Below are 23,681 nucleotides of genomic sequence, written 5' to 3'. Positions count from 1 at the left end.
AGTTGATGTTTGAGGTTGCGCTGATTTTAACTTTTAGTGTTACTGTGTAAGTAGGTGAAGGTCAACATGCAGTTAACTGTAATTACTTTATACACTGGTGGGCAGTTTATTCTGTAACATTGCGTTTTATAAACTCATGTTTTATAAGTAACATGTTTATATTCACTGTAACTACTTGGTGTCAAATATGTATTATATTTCTCTCTGAAATAGTGAAGTAAAATGATAAAGTAGCATATAATGGTCATGGATATTGATACAAAATACTGTATCATGTGGTTAAAAAGATATGGGCTATATATATATATATATATATATATACATAAATAGAGAGAGAGAGAGTAGAATAGTCTTGTAGCTTTTTAACTTGGAAATCAAGAATATCAATCCAAAAGTTGGTGATTTAAGGCTGATTAGTGGATTGATCGATTGAAAATATTTCTGTAAGTGGCTGAGAAGTGAGCACTTTGCGTCAGTTCTGTAGTCATGAGTGGATCATATGACAGCTTGCTGTATTTTTCAGGGCATGCAGAAAGCCATCTGCACATGATAAGATAATAGGTGTGAAAGATTTTCATCTGGGAAATAAAACATTGTGGGGGATGTCACAAGGAGGCTAAATGTGAAATGTTCCAGGGCAAAGTCTCTGACAGATTAGAGGCTGTGCAATATATTATAACAGGAGGGAGCACAAGGAGGGGCCAGCAGACCAGGCAAGAGAAAATATGATGTGTAAATGAAGGGAGGCCGACAACATTTTCTGGTTATTTTAACTACATGCATTGTGAGTCATTACTCCTTGTGAGCGAATGGCAGGATATGACATCTAGAGCAGCTTCAGGCCTGGAAGGATCTGATCAGTTAGTGAACGTCAGTATTTAGAGGGGATAAAGCTTAAGGTATGTCTCACTGCTGCAGTAATGATGCATTTCCCACTGCGATTAATAAAGAGTGTGCAAATGTGAAAAACGTCTTTCATATTATCCTCCGTTCTACCTGTTCTCAGCAGATAATAGTACCATTAACCTTGACATGTTACTGATGCAGCAAAAAAGCCATTAATACAACTCTTGATAAGTAATTTTTAAGTCATACTAAACTAACTCAAAGTGGAGTTGGTAACTGATGGTTTTCAAACTTTTATCAACCCTTTCTAAACTGTCAGGGTGGTGAGACAGAATACACACAGCAAAATTCTTTACTAAATGATGAGTCTGACGGATAATTTCAAAAGTCGGTTTCATTGTACATTCAGTTCATAAAATTTCTGTAAAAAAAACATCATGTCCACACAATTATTTAATAAGTAATTAGCTCTTCCTGATTAATTCTAATCTTAAATACAAAGGTAGTTCTGTATCCTCACATTAAGTATTTCAATTTTAGACATTACCTATTAAACAGTAGGATTTAGAGTGGTCAATTAAGTGTAAATAAATACTCTTACCTAATTCTTCAAACAGATATCCAACATGAAACAAAATTCACACATTCCTGTGATCTGATTCGGTGTATTGTATCTCTGAATAAACACGGGCAAATATCTTAACATGTATTTCATTCAGAATGACAATCTGAAGCGCACCAGTGACAAGAACAGGAGGCATGCGTCATAGAAATGTTTGTGTAAGCATTCATTATTTAAAAGTCAAAGCTCCTCAGGCATCCCGCTGTCATTGCTGGTGCATCCACAGGAGGAATCGAGCTAGCATGTAACATCCAGTCTGATGAGACAAAACTTTTAAGACCTCTGGCTCAGTGTCATCAAAATTAGTGTTTCTGAGTTTAACCACCTATGACCACCTGCAGACTACAGTTCTCTGTGTGAATTTTGTTTCAACACTTAAAACAAACTAAAATCTTAATAAACATATAAATCATATCTCAGTTATACAATCATCACCTAAATTATTATTATTTTTTTTTAAATTGAGGACTTGATCTCTGTACGGCTGTTTGCCGCAAAAATTTAAGAGGAAAAATAGATCAAATGCTCTAGAATTTAACTTTATGCACACAGCTATGAATACACACAAACCATTGCAGAAAAAAACAAACATTTAAGTTGCATTCAAAAACATAATTGCCTTCATCACCTCAATATAACCTTGCACAGGTAGACATATGCCAATAGTGCACATATGGCGCTTGCCCTTGAGAGATTTTGGCCTAACAGGTCGGTGCTCCGCAAGATCCCGTCAGTCCGGGAGCCTTTTGATGGAACAGAGACTACGAGTTCAGCATTTTTGTACTCCTGTGCTACACAGTAAGTAGCATCATGCACGCTGAAACGGCAGCGATATCAGTGTGTGTCCAGGGGTACTCCTCACCGACGGTCTCAGCACAGATCCAGGACGGACTTGTTGATCACAGGGTTTGTCCAGTCGTTCCTCAGATCATCCAAGTGATTGTCAAAGTCAATCAAGTTCTCGTAGGACCTGCCTTCTAACAGGGCAGATGTGATCTTCTGTGCCTCGCTCCAGTCCTCAAAACAGTCACTGGAAGACAGGCAACGAAATCAGCTTAGCAGTTAACCCCTAACATAAATGTATACCATGTTTTTGCTGGACATTGTAATGTGATAAGAGAACACAGGGAGCTTGAAGCTGCAGATGAGGGGCACATACAATCCAGACAGTGAAATAGTTCATAACACAGAAACACTTACAAAGTTACTTCTCTGCTTTTCCACTTGTTTTCATGATGATCGTAGATGAGCACAATGGGCTCAAAACAGCTAATTGTTATTCTACTGTTGTCCACCTGTGGGGGAAAAAAACCCATAAAATTACAAGGGATTTTGTATCAACTATAAGCTTGGTGAAATTCTAGGTAACTGTGAGACACAGACATGTTATGTGTCATGTTTTATGCATATTCAAAAAAAATCTCTACTAATTCTGTCTCTACTTTTAAGACATATTAGAACATTTCAGCCTCATGAGTGTTTCTACCATCTTCCAGGCAGACAACCGTATTAATTTTGTCTTTTCACCTGTCATTTTACATATGTCATCATCACTGACCGACTGTTGAAGTGGTCAGGGTTGGTGCACGTAGGTTCTAGTCAGAAGCACTGACATCCCAAAGTTGAGAGGTAGCTGCATAACAGCAGTCCAATCAATGCACGAACAGAAACTCACAACATCTCTTTCAGAGTGTTTGGACACAACGTTCATTTCTAATTTCAGCAAAGGTCTACAACTGGATATGAAGTCTCAGAGACTGGCGCCACATGCTTGCTGTGACAAATGATCCACTTCACATTTACAGACTCCGTGAGTTCATTTTAATACTTTACTGAACTAAAACCAGCAGCTGCGTGGAAGATAGGATGAACATATTCATAGTCATTCATATAACTTGAAGTCAATGGACAAAAATGTCAAAGACCGCTCGTACAGTCCATTAAAACTAGCCTAAATTCACTATTACCATAACAATTGCTGCTTCACTGAAGTTCTCAGAAATCCTGGCAGCCACTTTTTCTGCAACTTGGTTGGGTCTGCAAGAGAAAGGACCAGACATTTTGTGAAAGTCCAGAGGAGGGCTATGGTTTAAAAGCTGGCTGCTACTAAGGGTGTTAGTGTCCATATGGTCTGTACCTTGAATCCTTTGTGCGTTCATTGGCTTGATAATATCCAGCAATGACATAATTATTTTCCTTACACCAAGTGTCGATCTGAGATGGGAGCGGGAGTTGCGGAGCCAACATGATGGAGCAGAAGGACAGCAGAGGTCAGGCCGAGATTATTTTCAACGAGAGAAAAACAACAGACATGGAACTTAGTTTCCAGTTTATTATGTGATCTAAAGCTGCCCTCCAATAAACCCTATATTCATAAAAGTTATAATGTTCAGTCTTTGTTGAAACTGCTGCATGCTGTAGTTTGAGGTGCTGTGATTCTGAGGTGATTCTAATATTTAGATTACTCTCATTGATATAAACTACGGCACCCCCCCCCCCCCCCCCCCCCCCCCCAAAAAGCAAAAAAAAAAAACTGTCTCAACAGACACATGTCTTTTGCCTTGCAGGGCTGTTGCATTAGACCACATTAGTCCAAGCTAGGTCTCCCCAGTAAACTTGCAACAGAGTGTATATTTACTTGACAGCTACTCACCAGTGTTAAAGCTACTTCTAGCATCGGTGCCAGAGCCAGAGTGCCGTGAAACAGCGGAACACAGTCCACACACAGCACTGGGTCACTGTGGCTGTCTTTCTTTTTCTCCTTCGTTTTTTCTGCCACCAGCAACCCATTCACGGCGCAGTGAGGATACTTGGCAGCATGTAAAACCATTTTACAGTAAGCCTGGCTTGTCAGCTGAATAGGCATGTTTGTAAGAAAGTGGGCTAAATCGGAGGAAACACAGGTCCTGTCAGAGGAGTTAAGAGGCTACACGATGCGGAGGGACTGCTGTCTGCTACCGTTAGCTAGCGATAACTTACATACGGTGCACGGAGAAAAGTAGATATCTACCTCAGCAGACTGCCGGAATATGTGACTGACGCTATGCCTCCTGAGGCGCACATGTAAGTTTTACAGTGACAACAAAAAATAAATCACAAGTCTTATGCCAGATAAAGGGCTCAGTGCCACGATAGATAGCACTCCAGTCCAGCCATATGAGCTAATCTTACTTCCACCTTCCACTCGTTTCTGCACCACCGGTGGCGCCGTAAATCAAAATGGAACTGTCGCAAACCGAGATCATCATGACGTCCGTTCTGGTGGTGGTAACGTAAATTGGTTTACGTACTTCCTTTATCCGCCGAACTTCCTGTTGGACCATTGGCGGACGTGAGTAAGGAAGAGACAGCAGGTTGTATTTTTTTTTTTTATCAACATGGTCTATCTAATGATATAGAAGTGCATGCTACTTTGCCACTCGCGTATCCTTTGACACTGTATATATTTAAACTGTAAGTAACGACTCACACGAATTGGCAGTTGTGACCGAGAAACGCAATTGTGAGCAAGTGACTTTGTCGGAGCGAGGACGGGCTAACTTAGCGACTAGCTAATATTAGCTTCCAGCATCAGAGTCGTAAAGGCGATATGTTACACAGAAAGTAAATGGTACAGTTGTCTGCCATGGGCCTATACAAACGCAGCCAGAGGCAATGGGAAAGTATGGAGCTTTACAGTATTGGCGTACAGAAAAGGGGATTTCTGTGATTGTTTTTCCCGGGCGCATGACCTTGTGTTTGCAGCTAATGCTAACCCTAGCTCACCGTTATGGTGTAGCTAAGGCTAGACCTTTGGTTTGGGCACACAACCTCAACAACAAGAAGTCGACGCGCATGTAGATATATAGTTCATGATTTTTAATACAAGTTGCGTGCCTTAGTCTAACATAACGGAACAATGCAATTAAGTTGTCAAATGATTGATGTATCATATGACAGATTTGCGACCACTTAAAGTCAGTTAACTGTCCTTGAAGTATCCTATCACCATCTATGTGTAGTTTAAAATAAGTTCACAATTCATTCCTGGAATTTTATGTACGAGATCCCCAGTAGAAACAGGATCATTTTCATGGTAACATTAGAAAACGCCTGTTGAAAGTCCATAAGAAATGTAAGGAGGATCTTTAAACATGATCCTGGATTTAGATGTGTGTAAATGTGCTTAATGAGTTGACTAATATCCTTCACATGACGTCTTCCACAGAATGCTGGCCACCAGAGCTCTTCGACTCGTTGGCAAACGCGCCATTTCCACATCTGTCAGCGTACGAGGGGGACATGGTAAGCATGACCTTAAATGACGAAGGAGCTGAAATGACGAAGGCTTAACAACAGATTGAGCTTGCCTCATAAATTCATAAAAATGTTTTTCATTTTGAGGCCATCACACTGATGATTACACTGGAGTCAGATCTTAAAGACAAATCCTCTGTGAATTTTTGAAGGGCCATCAGTTTCTTCATCTTAGGATGCAAAATCTCAATATTTAAGTCATTGTTGAATGTATTTAAAGAGTAAAGCAAAGTCCTTCAGCAATCCTGCTCAAAGTAGGGTGAACATGTTCCCCAAATTTATAAACACATTTTTGTATATATAAACATAATCCTTTTCCATCCGATCCAAGCCCTAACAACACAATCCCCTTCTTTAATGTGAAGATGGCTTGTGTAAATTCCCACTCCCCTCTCACCACTACTTGACACCACAACTATGTATATATGTCACTTGGCTTCAAGGGGCAGTGGGGGTCGTATGAGGTTATACCATAGTCAGTGTGTTGCCAACAGAAGATTAAGGGCAGCGCCCCTGCCAGTTTGTAAGAGGAGATAAGATTACCAGAATTGATGCAAGGCAGTACAGTGCTGTGGACAGGGGCAGCCCACCTTTAAACATCAAGAAGTGTATGCTATATTTATAATGTCCTCTCTCCTTTACCTTGTATCAGACAGCCCTCTCTGATAGGGAATTAAAGCAGTTCTCTCTCTCTCTCTTCCCTCACTTCAAAGTTGCCAGCCTACATTGAGAAAAAAGAGTAATGCTACCTCGCACAGCATATGGGCGTTACCGGTCTACTGTACCATGCTTGTCAGCAAATATTCTACTCATTTTGCAAATGTTTAACAAGATTCTGGGTGAGGCTAAAAGAGGAACTCACTTCAGGAGCTGTGGAATAGGGCAGATGACAAAGTGCAGCATTGAGATTTAAATGACAAAGAACACCACAGTGTAATGCTCACAGCGGTCAACACTATGCTCTTTGTCTGTGTTTTAATATGCAATCTTTCAAAAAAGTAAAACAAAACACTTGAGCCTTAGAATACACAACGATTCAGAGAAGGTCGACGTGAATTAGCAAAACTTATTTGATGGGTTATTCTGTGTTGTCCCCTGCAGGTGTTGCCAAGGTAGACGACTACACTCTTCCTTACTACGATGACAAGCAGCTGAATCCCCTCCCGGATATCCGCTATGTACAGAACTTGAGTGCTGAGCAGATGTCCCTTAAGGAGAAGGAGATGGGCTCCTGGGCTGCACTCTCCAATGAGGAGAAGATTGCATGTAGGACCTTATTGCACTACACTGAGTTTTTTTTTTTTCAACCTGATTGATGGCAAATAGTGTGTATTGCATTGGTCAATTGTAAAGTCATTTTCTTATCTATTACAATTTTAATCATCTTGATTTTGTGTTTCCAATATTCAGTGTACCGCATCAGCTTCAAAAAGACCTTTGCTGAGATGAACCAGACAACATCAACGTGGAAGTCTGTGGTTGCAGGGTTTTTCTTCTTAATGGGTTGTACTGGCCTGTTTGTGCTCTGGCAGAGAAAGTATGGTACGTCCAAGTATAATGGCAAGACTGGCAATGATGTGCTTGCAAATCTGTACAAGATTTGATGTTTTGATGACTCTGTTTATATGGCTCCACTCCTGCGTCAGCCATGGCCAGTGGCATAAAACGGCATTGGCGTATGTACGTCCATCCCATTCTCGGGAACGTGATATTTCAGGAACATGTTGAGGGAACTTTTTCAAATTTGGTACTCCACTTGGACTCAAGGATGAGCTGATTTCGATTTTAGTTGTCAAGCATCAAGGTAACTGTACCCTCACAAAACAAATTTTGCCCATAACTCAAGATTTCATATGCTACTAATGACAACCTTTACACAAATATCTGATATGCTAAAACAATGAAGTAATGACATTGTATATTGAGAAGTTCAACATCATAATGCTCTGCTAAAACACATTTCCAGCCAGTATTCAGTGCAGTAACTTAGGAGCAGATTTCACACTTGAACTTCAAACTGAATTGGTGACACTACTCTTGGGTCTGGACAGACGCGGTTGGCGGAGGCATACAGTCAAAGAGGCTGGTTTCAAAATTCAAACGGAGAAGAGGAATGCCATCATCAATTATAGAATTATTTACTTTATTAATTATACACTTAACAATTTGATATTGTCTCTCTGCAGTGTACGGACCCGTGCCCCACACATTTGATCCTGATTACAAAGCGAGGGAGCTGCAGAGAGCGTTGGACATGAGAATGAACCCAGTGCAGGGCATCTCATCCAAGTGGGACTACGAAAAGAATGATTGGAAAAAGTAAAGGGCCAAGAGGACCATAATACATACCTGAAAGTAAAGGCAGACCAACTCAAAGATACAAGAATACCTATATTTCTGCATTCATCATTTGTTCACATTACCTCAGTCTGTGCATTTTGGAAGACCTCTTCCTCTTAAGGTCATTGTATGTTATAGAAATAAGAATAAAACCTGTTAAATTGACAAAACATCTCCAGCTCTTTTAATTGTTTTAACTTTGAGTCATACACTTCAATACTACTTTTACGTTAAATGACTAGAGGTCAGACAAACTAGATCTCAAATTTAATCAGGTGATTTTAAAATACATTTTGTTGGTGTGGTTGATTTGCCACACAATTTTTAATGATGTTTTTATTTATGTGATCTGTTGCATACACTACTTCATGGGCATTTGGTCCCAGGCATTTTCCTACAAAGAAGAAGCTGAATTCTATTTATTTTATTTAAGTTAGTGGTGAAACTGACTATAGAATTTCTCTTTTGTGTTAGCAACAGCAGATTAGATGCATTAACTATTTACCTATTTCTTAAGGTTTAACTGCTGATCAGTTTATGGGTTAATGAGTGACTGGGGTCATGGAAAATTAAAAAAAAAAAAAAAAAAAAATATTTTAGCCAGGTGGCCAGATTCACATTGCACTGGTCCTCAAAGAAAACTTTCAGTTACTCTTGTTTATGAACGCAAGTCCCTGACAAATCTATGTTGTGTAAGTATGATTGTAAATGTAGATCAGTGAATGTAATCAAAATATAATCAAAAATTTTAATCAAAATGAACTATACCTATGGGTGTTAATTCAACTTTTGTCCCCCCAACCATTATAGTATATGGTATTTTCTTACCAATGTCTCTTTTGACTCATGTCCCCTTATTAATCAGCCACCAGAGACTGGATGAGAGAAATTCCGTAAAAATGCAGATACAACTGAGCCCATTCAGTTATTACCGTGCACTCAAAGCAATAACCCTAGCAGCAGCAGGGAGTCCATTGCATGCTGTCTTTCCCTGGACTTCATCTCCCAAACATGTGCAGGCTATTTATTTCCCCCCTTTGCCCTGGTTATACACGTTGCCAATGCAAAGACCAATAACTGTGTCAATAATGGTCAATAACAACATACCTGGTATTGAAGTATATTGTGTGGTAGTGATGAATGCTTGAACTGAACTATTTGCTAGTGAAAAAACAGGCTTTAGTCGTCGTGTTAGTCAATGTTAAACAAACAAGCATATAGGGGGTGGGTAGCATATAGGATTTATGCTTTCCTCATAAAATGCGCATGTCTAAATCTGTGTGTGTGTGTGTGTGTGTGGTCTGCCTGTGCTGTGCCTCCGTCTGAGGGTGAAGGCCGCCGGATCGTCCAGCTGATCTGCTGTGATGTCACTTACCGGATGAAGCAGCAGCTGCAGTTGTTTCACGTCAAAACAATCCGGAAGACGATACAGCATGACGGAACTGTAGTTCTAGCCGAGGCGAGGTGAAGGCTGAATTCACAACAGTGCTTTATTTAGGCGCGGTAAAGGAAAAATCAATGATGTTCTTGAATAACATGACGAACACAGCGACTCAAGCGAAGGGTGTTCAGTGAGTGGGAGGTCAGTCAGCGTTGTGGATTCAAAGTCCATGTAAACACGTCGGAGCAGTTCTAGATATTTAAGTCTTGTGGCTCCTCGCAGGCTGGTTCGAAGTCATCATGGGCAACGGAATGAATAAGGTAGGCGTTTGGTTTTGTTGCACGTTCATGCGCCGCGTTGTTGTTTGTAGCAGTTTTGAGGTAAAACTCTACAAAGTGCATCTGATGAGCAGCGCGTCTGTCTTTACGTCCATCAGTCACGTCACATGTTTTTAACCGCGCCACACTGATGCACACTGACTGTAAACAAACCAAATAATTCAGGTTGGTTGGACGAGATAATTCCACTTTTTTTAATGTTTCAGTGATGTGCACACAGCTCAGATCAGGACGTAGCTGTTCCTGGGTTGAGACATCTATTTGGTTCTGAAATGCAGCCATCACTGAGGCTACCGGGCAGGGGCGGACTCAGGCTGCCTCAGGGGCAGGGGTGAGGAAAAATGAACGAGACACCAGCTGCATGTGGTGAAGCATCAAAATGATGATGCGTTTACGGTGAAATGGTTACTAACCCTTCTCTAGCACGCAGGGAGGCCTCTGTGGCGCTGCATTGCGTTTAATCTTCTGGAAGGGCACGCTAGAGAGCTCTTTAACACGTTTTCTCCATTTTAAAGCAGCTCGTGAGCACACCGCATCACATTTTCTCCACTGAAAAGGCACCCTTTGTCATTATTATAATTTGTATTGTCTGTGATTTTTGCCGGTCTGTTCTGTACACACAGTATCTGTTGCATGTCTGTGCTGGGAGAGGGATCCTTTCTCTGTTGCTCTTTCGGAGGTTTCTTCTGTTGTTTTGACAATTACCGCAATTGCGATGTGAGTCACCGTTTTAGTGGGAATGGTCATTTTTGTTCATTTTCACTGATTAAAACCTAGAAATGATGATATGAGTTTAGCTGGGGTCTGTACCGAACAAGAACCTTATGTTTAGAGAATATGATCTGTAGGCCGGTGCATCTTCGTAGCACCACAGTGCCTCATTTACAGCATAACGGTGCATATTTGACCTATGTCAAAAACTTTAAGCTGTCACAATGCACTCTATACATATCTGTACATATAACTGCATTATTGTACATACAAATGACAATACTCCACACAGCAGGTTGGTACAGTGGGTTGGAGGATTGCAGTGCCCAAAAGCAAGGCACTTAGTCTATCCCTGGCCTCCTGTGGCTGATTCTGACCTCTGACCTTCTGATCAGACGCTCTGAGGATCAAGTCAATTTTGCTCAACATTTGTATCTGCCTGCCCAGTTATGATACTCTGACATTCCCATTTACGTTTTTCAATGTTGGGAGAGAGTTCACTGCTGACATGCATCATTACATTGATTCCCAGTATACTAGTTTGTTAACAAAGAATGACATGACATTTTAACAATAGATGTTTACCAAATGTCCCATTGAAACCCGTGTTATTAAATTAAAACCAGTACATGTTAATTTCATCTGAAGAAGCATAAGCAGATAAGTTGATCATCTGTATTTCGTAATTGCCGCAGTGATGTGCAGGCTGTGCAAAACACTGTGTTAATGTGAATTCAGCAGTTTGCTATCTTCAGACAACTGTTGCTTCACGGTACTCGTATCAAAGTTGCACAGGAACACTTAATGGCTGCGTGCCACTCATCACTTTGTCCTGATAATCATGCATCGTTGCTTCAGGCCTTGTATGGCTGCAGGGAATGTTTCCTGTGCTTGTACTCGGTTCTTAAGCCTTAAGCCTTAAATCCAATCTGGCTCAACCCGGGACACTTGTTCCTTTCAAGTGAAGCTTTTGAAGCTGGACTGCAATGAAAATCTAACCTAAATGCAAAATGTCTGTGACTGCTGCTTCACAGGTTGTCGATGGACTCTACCTGGGGAACATAAGAGGTAAGACAAGCATGATATTATGATAACTTGATTTGATGCTTGTAATTCTGATGCTTACGCACACAGCTGGGTCGAGGCAGGCTTTCAGTACCAAAGGCAGAAAGTCACTATCATAGGTCATAAATGCATGTTGGAATGAAAGGTGTGGGGGGGGGGATACAAAACAGTAGAATTTATCATTAGTATTCTGACACATATTGCTTTATTTTATTGGTTATAAGTGTCATGCCATATACAACAACAGAACACAAGGTAGCACAAGGTTTTAACTTTCAAACTTAATATTTTGTAGCTGTCAATTGTTCTTCTATCAAACATAAGTTTCAGAGTAAAGAGACACAAATGCCTTGTTGGTAAAGAAGCTGGAAGGTGTTGCTTCACATAAATAAAGAGTTGACAGTTTTTAGTCTGGCCTGAAACAACCCCTTCCCAGCTAATGTGGTGTTTGCCGCTTTCTAAGTTTAGCTGCAGCCATAATGACTCCACATGATGGCACGAGCATAATGGCTAAAATTAGTTCAAGTGACAGGAGCAAGTGACCACAGGCCTAACTGTACCAGTGATGATTGTACCATGATGTTGCAGGACAGTAAACAGCTCACAGACCTGCCGTTGCAGCAGAATGCAATACAACAGGTCACATTTGTTGGCTGGAAATTCACTGACAAGACTCTGGTGAGATCTGTTCTGTTCCTCTCTCCTTGTCCCAGATGCAGAAAACAGAGAAAGTCTGTCTAAGAATGGCATCACCCACATCCTGTCTGTGTACAACAATGCAAAGCCCGTGTTTGAGGTTAGTGGGAAATCCATGTTGTCTGGGTCAAACTGTTTGTACTTCCCCATGGAAATTTACCTGGAGATTTTGTTATGAGTGTACATACACTGATGTGATGTGCACTGTCAGCCAGCTGGGGGTGGTGATGAGTTACGGTTGGAGCAAGAGAGTTTTGCGCCTGGGCTGGTCAGTTCATATGCTGAGTGGTGTGTGTGTGTGTTAAGGGACAGGAGCTAATGATATCAGAAATAACGTGAAGTGTCTTTAACCACAACTCTGCTGTAATTATCAGACAATGACAATGAGTCAACTTAACAATTTGAATAAGAATTTAGGGATAGTAAATCTGTTTTTTCAATACTGTGGTCTGTGAGTTGTTTAAATAATAGTACACATCACAGACTGATATTTGTAACAGGATAGTGTCGGACAAATTCAAGATTCTCGTGCTTGCCTTGAACAATGAGTTCAGTATGTGTATTGGCTTTGCATTAATTTAAACAAAGCTAACCCACAGAAAGCATTAATAGTAAAGAACTATATTCAGCGACTAGAAAAATACAGACAAAATAGAGCCTGTTACTAAACATTTAGTAAGGAAGTTTGTTCTGGATGCCTGGCGAGGGCTCACATGGCGAAACTTACCTTGCCTTGCCATTAATATGAATAGAGGTGAAGCTTTACCGGTAACATTCAGATATGACTTTCTTTTTGAATTTTATTTATAGTGGTTCCATCCACACAAACATACAGTTTTTCTTGTTTGTTTTTCAGGACATGACGTACCTTTGTATTCATGCAGCTGATGCTTCCAGCCAGAACTTGTAAGTGAGCGCACGCACACACACACACACGCACACACACGCACACACACACACGCTTAGACAAAATCAGATGTACTAATGGCACTTCAGATTTTAAATGTCCTTGTCCATGTGACTTTCTCAAACACGGATGAGTCATGCATTATTATTTCAACACTTTTACCCTCCAGTTTGTGGCCCAAGGGTGTGACATCCCCAATGCAAATTGTTACAAAGATTAGATGATGGTTTTTGATTGTTTAGAAAAAACTGACTAATTTACTTTTTTAATTGCTTTAACACATGGTAGTTTTTGGACATTTACTACTAAAAATTGCATGTTTAATTTATACTGTGAGTGCTTGAATTTAAGAATTATACTAGATGGCAAAGTGGCTCTGAATTTATTCAAATGATTTATCAGTTATGTTCATCTCAACTTGATGAAAAAGTAGACCCTGCAATATTAAATTGATTTGTAAGGTTCCTTAAGATTGAGCACTGGTAAGAGTTTTTTTGTTTTCTGTGTTTGTGTGACTGCGTGAGAGAGAAGGAGAGAGACAGATAAATGGAGTAAGTGCGCTCAATGTGTCATTGTTCATCAGGAGGGAGACTCGGTGTTGAAAGAGGCATGAGCTGTCCCTCCGCCCTTGTAGCCATCGCTAACGCACCGATTAGTCATCGCATCTATGTTGATTTCTACGTAGGGTCTTTGACCTCTTGCAAGCTTTGAAATAGTAATTCTGCTTTAATCACTCGACACAAGCAAAAGAAGCATCAATGCAAAACACAGCGGCCTTGTAGACGACCCACTTTTGGCGTCTGTATTGGAGCTGCTGTGGGATTGTGTTGTTGCACTGGTGCCTTCTACTGGCTGGTGAGGTTTATTGCACAGATGAGAGGAGTTAGATAAATATCTAGTGCGTAATGCCGTCCTGGTGATTCCCTTATTGCCTGGTTGAATTCAGGCTGAACACTTGACCTTGTTGTCAAATGGGTTATAAAGTCTTTTAAGAGGACTTTTCAATTCAAAATTGTTCATTAAAATTTCCTGATTCAAAGGCCAATCCACTATGATCAGAAAAATGACCGTGCACAGGGCTGCTGCTAGACTGTAAGTTAAGGCAGAGTTCATATATGAATATAATGAAAACAAGTTTGAGGTTTTTTGGCCTGATTTAGGACATCCAACTCTTTGTTCCCAGACAGTGCTCCTGAGTGTGACTTTGAGTTAATTCATCTGTGATTTATTGAAGTTGCCTGAAGTTTGAAAAGGAACTACTGCTTTTTTAGTAGAATGAAGGATTAGTGTTTGGTTTGATGTCGCTGATGGAGTTGGGTTGAAGCTGTCTGACCTCCACTGTCGCAATCAAGTGTCCTTCCCTCAGGCAGCAGAGGAAGGAAACTTTGGTGTGACATCTGGCTGTTGGCCTCGACCACCCAGGGCTTTAATAAACCCCTCTGTCACAATCACTGGTCTGACTGACGGGAATGGTGAGGCCAACCGACACCTCACAATGCTCAACCAGGGAGCCCCTGTGGTCAGGTCTGATGGCCCCTCCCATGTGTAAGTCTACAGCAGGGACCATCGTTCTCATGCAGGCTCTGGTTTTCTGGAGCAACTGTAGCAGCTTGAAGCTGTCTGAAAAACCTTAAACTTCCTTAAAGCTCTTCTGTCTGTACTTAGATCGTCAGGCATGTGGTGGGTGATGAGTGGCCTAATAAATGTTAAATCTCAGTAACACAGATCAAGATTGCCTTGATGTCTTAGCTCTTTTTAGCCATCTTGTCATTGATGTTGCCAAGGTTACTTTGGAATGGACACCAATGGCAGTGATGTGATGTCAGCACCCTCTGAATTAATACAAAATATTTCACTGCCTTAAATGTGGGTTTATAGTAGCCAACATGGACATATACATGTTAGTGGAGGGCCAGGGATTCCCCTACTTTGTGAACGTTCTCTTGTCAAGCTTGCAATGGTTTTAATGCACACTGTGCACTGACCATGAAGGTGTAAACTCATTTGCATCATACTTTTCCAAAATGAGATATGCATTTGTGTGGTGCACTTTAGTTGTAACTAAACAACTTGTAACTGTAACTGCAACTTGTGCCTACCAGTATAATTATTTTAAACACAATTTCACCATACATAGAATTGCAGATGTTCTTTTTGCATTTTAAACGTACAGTAGTTCACCAACTTATTTTTGTTTGGCTATTATTCTCTGGGTTCAGCTGGTTAAAACCTCAAATCTTTGTCACACGCTAATTTTCTGCATATTAAACAAGACTGCCGGAAACCTCTGTGCTAGGAAGTGCTGAGGAGACATCTTTTAAAGAGGAGTTTGGATCTCAGGAAGGAGGAAAGAGAAAAGTAGCAGCCAATCTATTTTAGCCCCAGTCTGTTATTCAGTCTGCTATTGAGTAACCAGCATCTGCTCCTCAGGAGACAGGGCTATCAGCCATGCACTTCTTGATTATGCAAAACACCATCAGTGTTTCCTGACAGTGAATAAGTAGGATATTTGAGGAGCGGTTGTTTTGTCTTCGTTTTTATTTCAAAGAAGACCCTCATTCTGACATCTTATATAAAAAAAACAGATATTTCTCTTTTTGTTTGTTTGTGTTCTACGTTTGGGCTTCTTAGTGTTTTTTTTTTTTTTTTTTTAGCTCTTTAGCTTTTTTTTTGTTGGTTTTCATGTTTGACAAGAGTCCTATTCTTTTGGAGGACAGAAACGTGCAAACATGAGTCCACCATAAGGCATGTTATTCTTTATATTTTTGTTGTTAAGTTAAAATGATTCACTCGATCATTTTTAGTCACAGAATAAATGAATGCTGGAAACTGATGTAATTTTGCAGATAGACAAAAACGAGGACAGCTACTTCCCTTGTCTGTCCCTGCTGTCTGTGCTCTGGTCTACCACAGACTCTCTGTTTGAGCAGACCCGGCCTTTTTCTCACATGACAAGTTGGAATAGTTGAAAGAAAAATCACCACTCTGTAACATGTCTGTTTCTTAGAGCTAACAAAAATCTATCAAATCAACCCCCCCAGGTACTTCTCGCTACATTTGTGAGTTACCTGCAGATTCTACAGTCAAAATCAGAGGAGTATCATGTTATCACAGTTTCAGCAACCTATTGCAAACACAAAGTTAGGGCCTCAGCAGGAGTTTCAGTTCAAGGTGTCCTTTCTCATTTCCTATAATGTGTTATCTATTTTCAGCTTTAGGACCCTCATACCACTCTTCCTTAGTAAAAGCAAGCTAGTTTCCTTTTTGATGAGCAATAGCACTAATGTTATTCTTGATTCAAAACATTTGCTTCTATATTTTGCAGTGGATACATACATTTCTCTGCATACACAGAAAAATGTGTGCTATGCTTTGAAAGTAGCAAGTAATAATATAATATAACGTGATTTTTATGTTATTTGTGTGTTTTTTTTCTCTACAGATTACAGCATTTTAAAGAGTGCATCAGCTTCATCCATGAATGTCGCCTGAACGGTGGATCTTGTCTCGTTCACTGGTAGGTTTGTGTGTCTAAAGCTGTAACCACCTCTGTCTTGGCATCTGAGGGTGTCAAAGCAAGCCTCAAACGATACAACCAAAAACAAGCCTGAGAAGAATGAATAAGTGGTTAGTTTTAGGCATTTTTTCACCATAGGCCCTGTGATTTCCCTATTACTAGTAAGAAATAAGGTGGTAAACGTCTGTTTTCTTTGAGACAGTGACCAAGCACTTTGCCCCAGTCTTGCAGGTGTGTCCCGCAGCACTACCATGGTGGTGGCCTACCTGATGACTGTGACCCACTACAGCTGGGAGGAGTGCCTGTCTGCGGTTAAGGCTGTACGCTCCTTTGTTGGCCCAAACTACGGCTTCCAGCAGCAGCTGCAGGAGTACCAGACGACACAAGTCTCAGAGGTAAACACATGAAGGAACACACAGGCAGAAAGGTGTTATGTTTGTTTTTTGCTCACTGGCATTTCTCTAGCAGTCACTCTACAATGTATTAGTATTCTGTATGTTATGTGTTGGGATTCAAAGACACTTAGACAGACACAGGAACTCACAGGATATGACGCATACAACCATCACACTGCACATGTGGTTAACCTGTTAACGGTTAATAATCTCTCCCTGGTTGTCATGGAACATGATATACCTGACAGTTATAGTGGGCTTTCCAATGCGGGATTGTTTCTGTGTATTGTTTTTATAATTTGTTACAAAGGGGTGTACTATGAAACGAGATTAATGGGGTAGCGAGGTATGACATGTTTTCAATGACAGGAAGATGGTTCTCTTTTAATCTTAGATCACCACGGTAACTTACTCTGCAAACTTAACCTGGTCCAGGTTATCAGGTTGTTTCAGATTTAAATCCGCTATAAAAAGTGCCGATCTTTGACTTATGCTTTGTGCATCAAATAAACAAGTGTGCCCATCTTGCTCTTTTAAATGGTTTAACAATCCCCAGAGCTCAGGAGACCTTTGTGCAAACAAATAGTTATGGCGCAGTTATTCAACCTATAAAACATAATACATATTTATGATATTTTTACTTTATTTATGTAATTTCATTTGACATGAAAACAAAAATCATAATTTGTTCAAAATTTTAAATCTTAGATTAACTCAGAACAAGTGGTCCACTTATTGCAAACATGTTTATGATATATTAACTTTGTGGGAATCTTTACAGTGGTTTTCTGCTATTTGATAGTGGGGAGACTTTTAGAGTATGTAATCCATGATCCCGCAATCTAAGTGACAAAGTCCTGCCCTGTAATGCTGATAGTTTTGATATGTCTACTTTCACTTTGGAGAATATCACCACTTATAGGAAATATTACTTTAAACTTCCTGGTTTGGAGCATTTTAGTTTCATACAGAAAGAATGCTGAGCAATGTACCTGAGAATATATGACAGGTGCACATTTGCTTGCCTTAAAAATACTGACTCAAACCATTGAAAACAATAAGAAGACCTTTTGCAGCATTTTAGTAATTGAAGGCAACTTGCATGTGATTCCATTTCAATGGCACTGACCCAGCCATTGAGTAGAGAAGGGGAACTGCAGGGGGTTTGCTGGGATTGCATTAGCTTGGTACTGCTCATCACGTGTTTTGTATTACTGTCAGCATCTTGCAACATAACATGACTGAAAAAAATGTTCACTCTTTGTAGATATTGCACTGATTTCGAGGATTTCAGAGGAAATGGGTTCTCTGTGCTTTTCATTTGCCTTTCATTTCAATTACATTTGAAAATGATGTATAGTTTTGTCACTGATGCAGCAGTAACATTGTTTACTTTCACAGCACCATAGTAACAAGGCATGGAAAACACATCCTGTGACCATCCTCTATAAATGGGTATTTTTTTCCTTTCACTACATTTGCAAAGACGAGAATGATAAGGGCCATCTCATTAATGCTTCTTGCATTAAATATAGTGCATTTACTTAATTAAATGATTGTTTATCTAACCGTCTATGAGCCTGGGCCCAGTAAACCATGTGCCTCAAATTCACCTTTTGTCATAACTTCAAGGTTATTACCTAAGATCTAACACGGTGTTTCCCCGTCCGGGTCCTGGAGTCCACCTACCCTGCGTGTTTTAGATGGTTCCCTGCTCTAGCATACCTGATTCAAATTTTCTTTACCTGACTTTAGTGCTATCTCCTTTTGATCTTGATACATTTGACATCAAAATTTACATTTTCACTCTCAGTCTGTTCTGATGTGGTAGAGTTGAGAGCACTCTGCATCTTCTAACATGTTTCATTTTCTTATTCAAGGTAAATCTTAAATCACAATGAATCTTGCACATCACCTGATATCAGTGAGATTATCATTGTTATCTTTATACTATGCTTTTGATTCTTTACTCATTTTTACAGTTGTGTTGGTGTTATGAGTCAGTGCTGTACTGTTTTGATTTTGGGGTTGAGAATGAGAATGAGAACACCAATTTTAGGAAGATGGATCCATTACATTCAGAGTGACTTTCACTTCATGGTATTTCGTAAAAAAAAAGGCATTGCACAAAAAACTCCTGGACATCATTTGCGAAACTGCAATTCCTCACATTTTTGACCAGCTGGTGTCCTTAAACTGACACTGAAAGTCTCTACAGGTAAAGGAAGGCTGCAGCATCTAAAACAAGCTCAGTCTGCATTCTAGTGACAATGAATATTAATGTAATATTTATGAATAAATAGCTTTACAGACAAATTGTATATACTTTAGTATCTGTCTGTCTGAAAGTAAGACCTGCCAACTGCTATCAGCTCACCAGCTGCAAGTGGTCTTCACACTTCTCAGTAAGGCATCAATACATTTGTGGGACTCTTGCTCTCCTTCGAAATTTGTTAGATGTTGTTACATTTCTCTTGAAATCACAAAATTTTGCTTCCAACAAAGACTTCACACCTGAATTATAGTTGTTGTCAACTTGTTATGTGCTGCGATGTCATCAAGTTTGTTACTATCCTTTTGGGGAATTTGGGCATATCTCTTCCATAATCTGGTCTGATCCTGTCAGATTCTCTTATCATGAAGGTTCATACACCTGGATTTAGGCTGTGTTGTTGTACACATTAGTTGGTAGTTTAATGGTCCATGCATTTCCAAGATAAGAGACATAACAGTAAATTAAATCTTTTTAAATTGGAGATTTTCCTTAAACCAAAAGAGAAGTTTGAGTGTTTGTGTTGAGTGTAGTTCTGGGGAAATCCTGATTCCCAGGAGACTGTGTGGAAATGTCTGCAGAGAGCCAACTGTTCCTAAGAAGTGTTTCATCAAAGGGCTCTCTGTCCTGCCTTCTCCTCCCACCTGTCTACTCTGCTCTTCATCACCGCTTACTGACAAGAAACTAAATACAGGGATTATTATTTCACAATGTAGATTTTGTATTTCCCTCTTCGATCGGGTTAAGTTAAAACTATAAAATTAACTTTGCACTCACAGTTGTGTTTTGTGTGCTAAGAAAGTGTCTTCATAAAAGAAAGATTTGAATCTAAGAAACTGATTTAGCTGTTAAGCACCAAAAGCTCTATCCACTCGTATCCAATGTGGTGAGGTTAACTCAATGCTTATGAAAGCTAAGATGTGTGACTTCATGGCAAGCAGACCCAAGACACAGATTACATCATTTGACAATTCAAGTGGAGACAAACAGATACAATATTTAGGTCCACAATTGGACACGGTCTGAAAAAGTTACCACATTTCAAAGACCTGTATGGCCATTTTTGTTGTGTAGATTAACAGCAGGGGAAAGTACCTGAACTGTCTATGCTCTTGTCCTCAGTACCGAGCATGGTTACGGTCCAGTTTCCGTCCCAGCCCCTTTCATGACCAGGAGCAGGTGGGCGCCCTCCTGAGCCAGTACACAGAGCAACAGGAGAGCCAGAGGAGAGGAGCAGACCAGCGCTGGATAAATCAAGGTGTAGGTGTCTGTGCTATGCCGTCCAACCCTGACGCTCCTGAAGGCAGCAGCTGAAACATGGGCCGTCTGGCCATGCCAAAGTCCTGCCTAATGGTGTCTCTTAATGGAAGTAGCTATTGTTCTGTACTCAATTCTAAATCAACCCCAAGTTTTATCTGACTTAAAGGCCTTTGTACAACTCTGGAAGCAAATTGATAAATTAAAAGTGTACGTTTTATACTTAATTTTCATCTGTCTAGTCATTTTTAAGGAATGGATGTTGATTTAGAATTGGGCTGCAGACTCTTCCCCACGCTCCCTTTACTGAGTGCAGCCATAACGGGGGTATCGGTGCTCACAGACGCCTTACTCTAAACACCTCAGCACCTTAGCCACGATGAATAAACTATACATCCATGTGAAGTCCTTACACCTGTAATGTTCAGCTCGGTAGCCTTAAACACGTGACTAATCAATGCTATCTTAAAGGAACATTTTGTCTCAAATTTTGTGGATGCCCACATGCCAGTTATTCTGACAGTTATTCTGACATGTACCACTTTAAAGTCCTGTGCAGGCTCTTCATTATGAACTCTTTGGTCAACACTGCAGCTCGGGAAGTTAGCACGCTTGCCAGCTGACGACATAAAATGTGTCATTATTTATAATCCTACTGAAATCAAGCACACCTGCTTGTCATCACTTGTACCAGTTAAACACGCAATAAGCAAACAATGGTCATGGTGTTGGAAACGTACAGATGTTATAACAACAATAAAAAATGACTGTTGCACATCACTGCACATGGAGAAAACAGCATGTGTTTACACGCAGTTGGATACTGTTCTTTCATTCCAGTTAGCACTTCTTTCTTTTATCTGGCTCATCTTTGAAGAAACACAACACCAACAATCCACAGAGGAACATATCATGAATTGATATCAGTGAATAATGGAAAGCTGTACGCTGGATCTGTCAGTTCTCAGCAACTCTGTCCCAGCCAACAAAACTGTTGCTCAGTTATCTCTTATCAGAGACAGAGGACAAAAGAAGAATAGTACAACAGCCAAACTCCACCATCAACTGATAACAGATAAGCCAGGGGTAGGATTTATTCTTAAACTTGGTTGCGTCACTTGGCTACAGAGACGTAGAGAACACTTGTGCATACCATGGCCATTTAAAAACATGCAACTAGGAGTGGCATGAAGTATGTTTCAAAACAGGCAAAATGTTTCTTTAAGTAATACTTAACAGGTTCAATTGGGAAGCTACATGAAGTATTTCTGAGTAAAACTATAACTACACATGAAGGATCTCTGCCGTCCAAATGCTTAAGTCTTCCTGATTTCACTGACACTGATTTATTGTCACAAAGCTAATTTTTAGGGTAATGTGTGTTATGAATTCATGGTTACAGTTGATTGTTTTAATTGCATATTTATGATGTTCTGATTTGTTTTTGTGTTTTATAATAAAATGCAGTGATTGACAAAAAAAAAAAGTGGAAATACTAATAAATGCATACTATCAGCACTGTGGTATGTGTCTGTGCGTAAGTAAAAGAAATCCTGGGCGGAGAAAATGACTTTTAGATCTGCTGCTTGTCTCATGAAGCAGATTGATAACCACACTGCTTTACACCACAAGCCTCCGGGTGTGCAGCTCCATTAAAATAAGTAAAGACTTGTATGTTTATGAAAGACAGAAATGAGGAAGTTAGTTAGTGTTTCAAAGTTTTACTTAATGTCCATGTGGTCAAATTTCAGGGGGGAAAGTCTTGTTTTCCAAAGGCTCAGTTGTGTCACTCTTATCTCATACAATGGAGGTCAAAGTGTATATGTGAATATTACTACTAGTCACATAAAAACACATTGTCCTGTAGGCCCACCTTAATTAATATCACTGTTACTATTTCTTCGTACTTCAGCTTAAGTCCCACATGATGACTAATTGTTAAGCTACTGAACATTATCTGGAATGCTTCCTTTGAAAGTACTGGAAAAACATCCGTTTTTTTCTCCAAAAGTCTTCCAGGCAATTCAATTTCACTTGTTTTCCTTGGAATGTATTTCTGTGGGGAAGTCAGCGCATCTGTATCAACTCCACTGTTGGCATATGTGTATCTCCAGTTTTTGGCCTGTAAATTACAAATCCCTTTAACTGATATGTAGTTTATCTGCATATTATTCCCACTGCTTTTATGTGGTTATTTTCTTGCCTTTCATTCCAGAAAAATATTGACTGTGACTCGGCTTTCCTACATGTGCGTGGTCAGGTGTAGACATGTTCAGACTAGCTAATTCCTGGCAGGACATCCTGAGAAGTGGTAACTTAGCAAAGGACAATACTGCAGTTTGAACGATGAGGAGACTTTCATAAATTCACAATAATCTGTTTAATTATCAATTACCAATTATCAAGTTAGTCAAGTGAAACAAATGAATCTTGTTTCCAGGTCTTTTTGACAATTGATAAAATAATAGAAATAGATATTATTTTTTGGTATTGGTCACTATACATGTAACAGCAGAATCATCAGTCTGTGGCTGCAACTAACAATTATCTTCACGATCACTTGATCTGTAGATTAACTGGAAAATTGTAAAAAAAAAAAAAACTGCTTCTTGCTTCTTATAATTTCCCAGGCTGATGTCTTCAAATCGCTTGTTTTGTCCAATCAACAGTTTAAACATCACATCAGACTGAGCATAGCAAATCATCACAACTGACAAGCTGTAACATGGGAATGTGATGATATTTTTGCTTGAAGAATGACAAACAATTATTCAATTATAATTCAGTCAAAATATTTGACAACCAACTAATTGTTTCTATAACAGCCCTAAAAGAATATTACAGGAATGTTAAGTTATGGATAGATAGTTCGTGTAAATGAGGAGCACAAAACAATATATCCATGACGTGGATAGCGTTACGTTTGGTCCATGGACTTCTATTAGTAGCCCATGAAGTTGGTGGATAGAAAGATTATGTGGCTTTATTACTTAGTCCCCTGTCGACCCATTTTTGGTCCCAATATCAGATATTATTCT

The 23,681-nt window shown here is 39.8% G+C and overlaps 3 protein-coding genes across 4 annotated transcripts; 2 read left to right on the top strand and 1 right to left on the bottom strand.

Moving 5' to 3' along the window:
• Positions 1 to 1,239: 1,239 nt before the first annotated feature.
• Positions 1,240 to 4,656, bottom strand: emc8 (ER membrane protein complex subunit 8). Of its 2 annotated transcripts, XM_070830248.1 has the most exons (6): positions 4,122 to 4,656; positions 3,606 to 3,682; positions 3,436 to 3,505; positions 2,669 to 2,763; positions 2,331 to 2,498; positions 1,240 to 2,211 (listed from the first exon to the last, which is right to left on the bottom strand). In XM_070830248.1, exons 1-5 carry the CDS (start codon positions 4,332 to 4,334, stop codon positions 2,339 to 2,341), a joined length of 615 nt encoding a protein of 204 aa, XP_070686349.1. In that variant the 5' UTR covers positions 4,335 to 4,656; the 3' UTR covers positions 1,240 to 2,211; positions 2,331 to 2,338. The 2 variants fall into 2 exon arrangements, with proteins under 2 accessions (XP_070686349.1, XP_070686340.1); XM_070830239.1 differs by having other exon boundaries at positions 1,240 to 2,498.
• Positions 4,657 to 4,753: 97 nt separating this feature from the next.
• On the top strand, positions 4,754 to 8,274 carry cox4i1 (cytochrome c oxidase subunit 4I1). Its single transcript, XM_070834974.1, has 5 exons — positions 4,754 to 4,821; positions 5,676 to 5,752; positions 6,866 to 7,030; positions 7,175 to 7,306; positions 7,951 to 8,274. Exons 2-5 carry the CDS (start codon positions 5,677 to 5,679, stop codon positions 8,085 to 8,087), a joined length of 510 nt encoding a protein of 169 aa, XP_070691075.1. The 5' UTR covers positions 4,754 to 4,821; position 5,676; the 3' UTR covers positions 8,088 to 8,274.
• Positions 8,275 to 9,493: 1,219 nt separating this feature from the next.
• On the top strand, positions 9,494 to 21,947 carry dusp22a (dual specificity phosphatase 22a). The gene is made up of 7 exons (XM_070834567.1): positions 9,494 to 9,805; positions 11,569 to 11,602; positions 12,313 to 12,395; positions 13,152 to 13,201; positions 16,645 to 16,719; positions 16,943 to 17,114; positions 20,509 to 21,947. Exons 1-7 carry the CDS (start codon positions 9,785 to 9,787, stop codon positions 20,698 to 20,700), a joined length of 627 nt encoding a protein of 208 aa, XP_070690668.1. The 5' UTR covers positions 9,494 to 9,784; the 3' UTR covers positions 20,701 to 21,947.
• Positions 21,948 to 23,681: the final 1,734 nt, after the last annotated feature.

This window comes from Pempheris klunzingeri, chromosome 1 (genome assembly GCF_042242105.1).
Source record: "Pempheris klunzingeri isolate RE-2024b chromosome 1, fPemKlu1.hap1, whole genome shotgun sequence".
NCBI lineage: Eukaryota > Metazoa > Chordata > Actinopteri > Acropomatiformes > Pempheridae > Pempheris > Pempheris klunzingeri.
Note: the sequence above shows the minus strand (reverse complement) of the source record. Positions and strands in the feature narration are given on the sequence as shown.

Excerpts from the sequence above, each read along its gene's own strand:
- emc8 (XM_070830239.1), bottom strand. The coding sequence starts at position 4,334 with ATGCCTATTCAGCTGACAAGCCAGGCTTACTGTAAAATGGTTTTACAT. Across the intron at positions 3,506-3,605 it reads GAACGCACAAAGGATTCAAG|ACCCAACCAAGTTGCAGAAA; the intron begins GTACAGACCATA and ends TTTCTCTTGCAG. Across the intron at positions 2,764-3,435 it reads GTGAAGCAGCAATTGTTATG|GTGGACAACAGTAGAATAAC; the intron begins GTAATAGTGAAT and ends TTTCCCCCACAG.
- cox4i1 (XM_070834974.1), top strand. The coding sequence starts at position 5,677 with ATGCTGGCCACCAGAGCTCTTCGACTCGTTGGCAAACGCGCCATTTCC. Across the intron at positions 5,753-6,865 it reads CAGCGTACGAGGGGGACATG|GTGTTGCCAAGGTAGACGAC; the intron begins GTAAGCATGACC and ends TGTCCCCTGCAG. Across the intron at positions 7,307-7,950 it reads GCTCTGGCAGAGAAAGTATG|TGTACGGACCCGTGCCCCAC; the intron begins GTACGTCCAAGT and ends GTCTCTCTGCAG.
- dusp22a (XM_070834567.1), top strand. The coding sequence starts at position 9,785 with ATGGGCAACGGAATGAATAAG. Across the intron at positions 11,603-12,312 it reads CTACCTGGGGAACATAAGAG|ATGCAGAAAACAGAGAAAGT; the intron begins GTAAGACAAGCA and ends TCCTTGTCCCAG. Across the intron at positions 13,202-16,644 it reads GATGCTTCCAGCCAGAACTT|ATTACAGCATTTTAAAGAGT; the intron begins GTAAGTGAGCGC and ends TTTTCTCTACAG.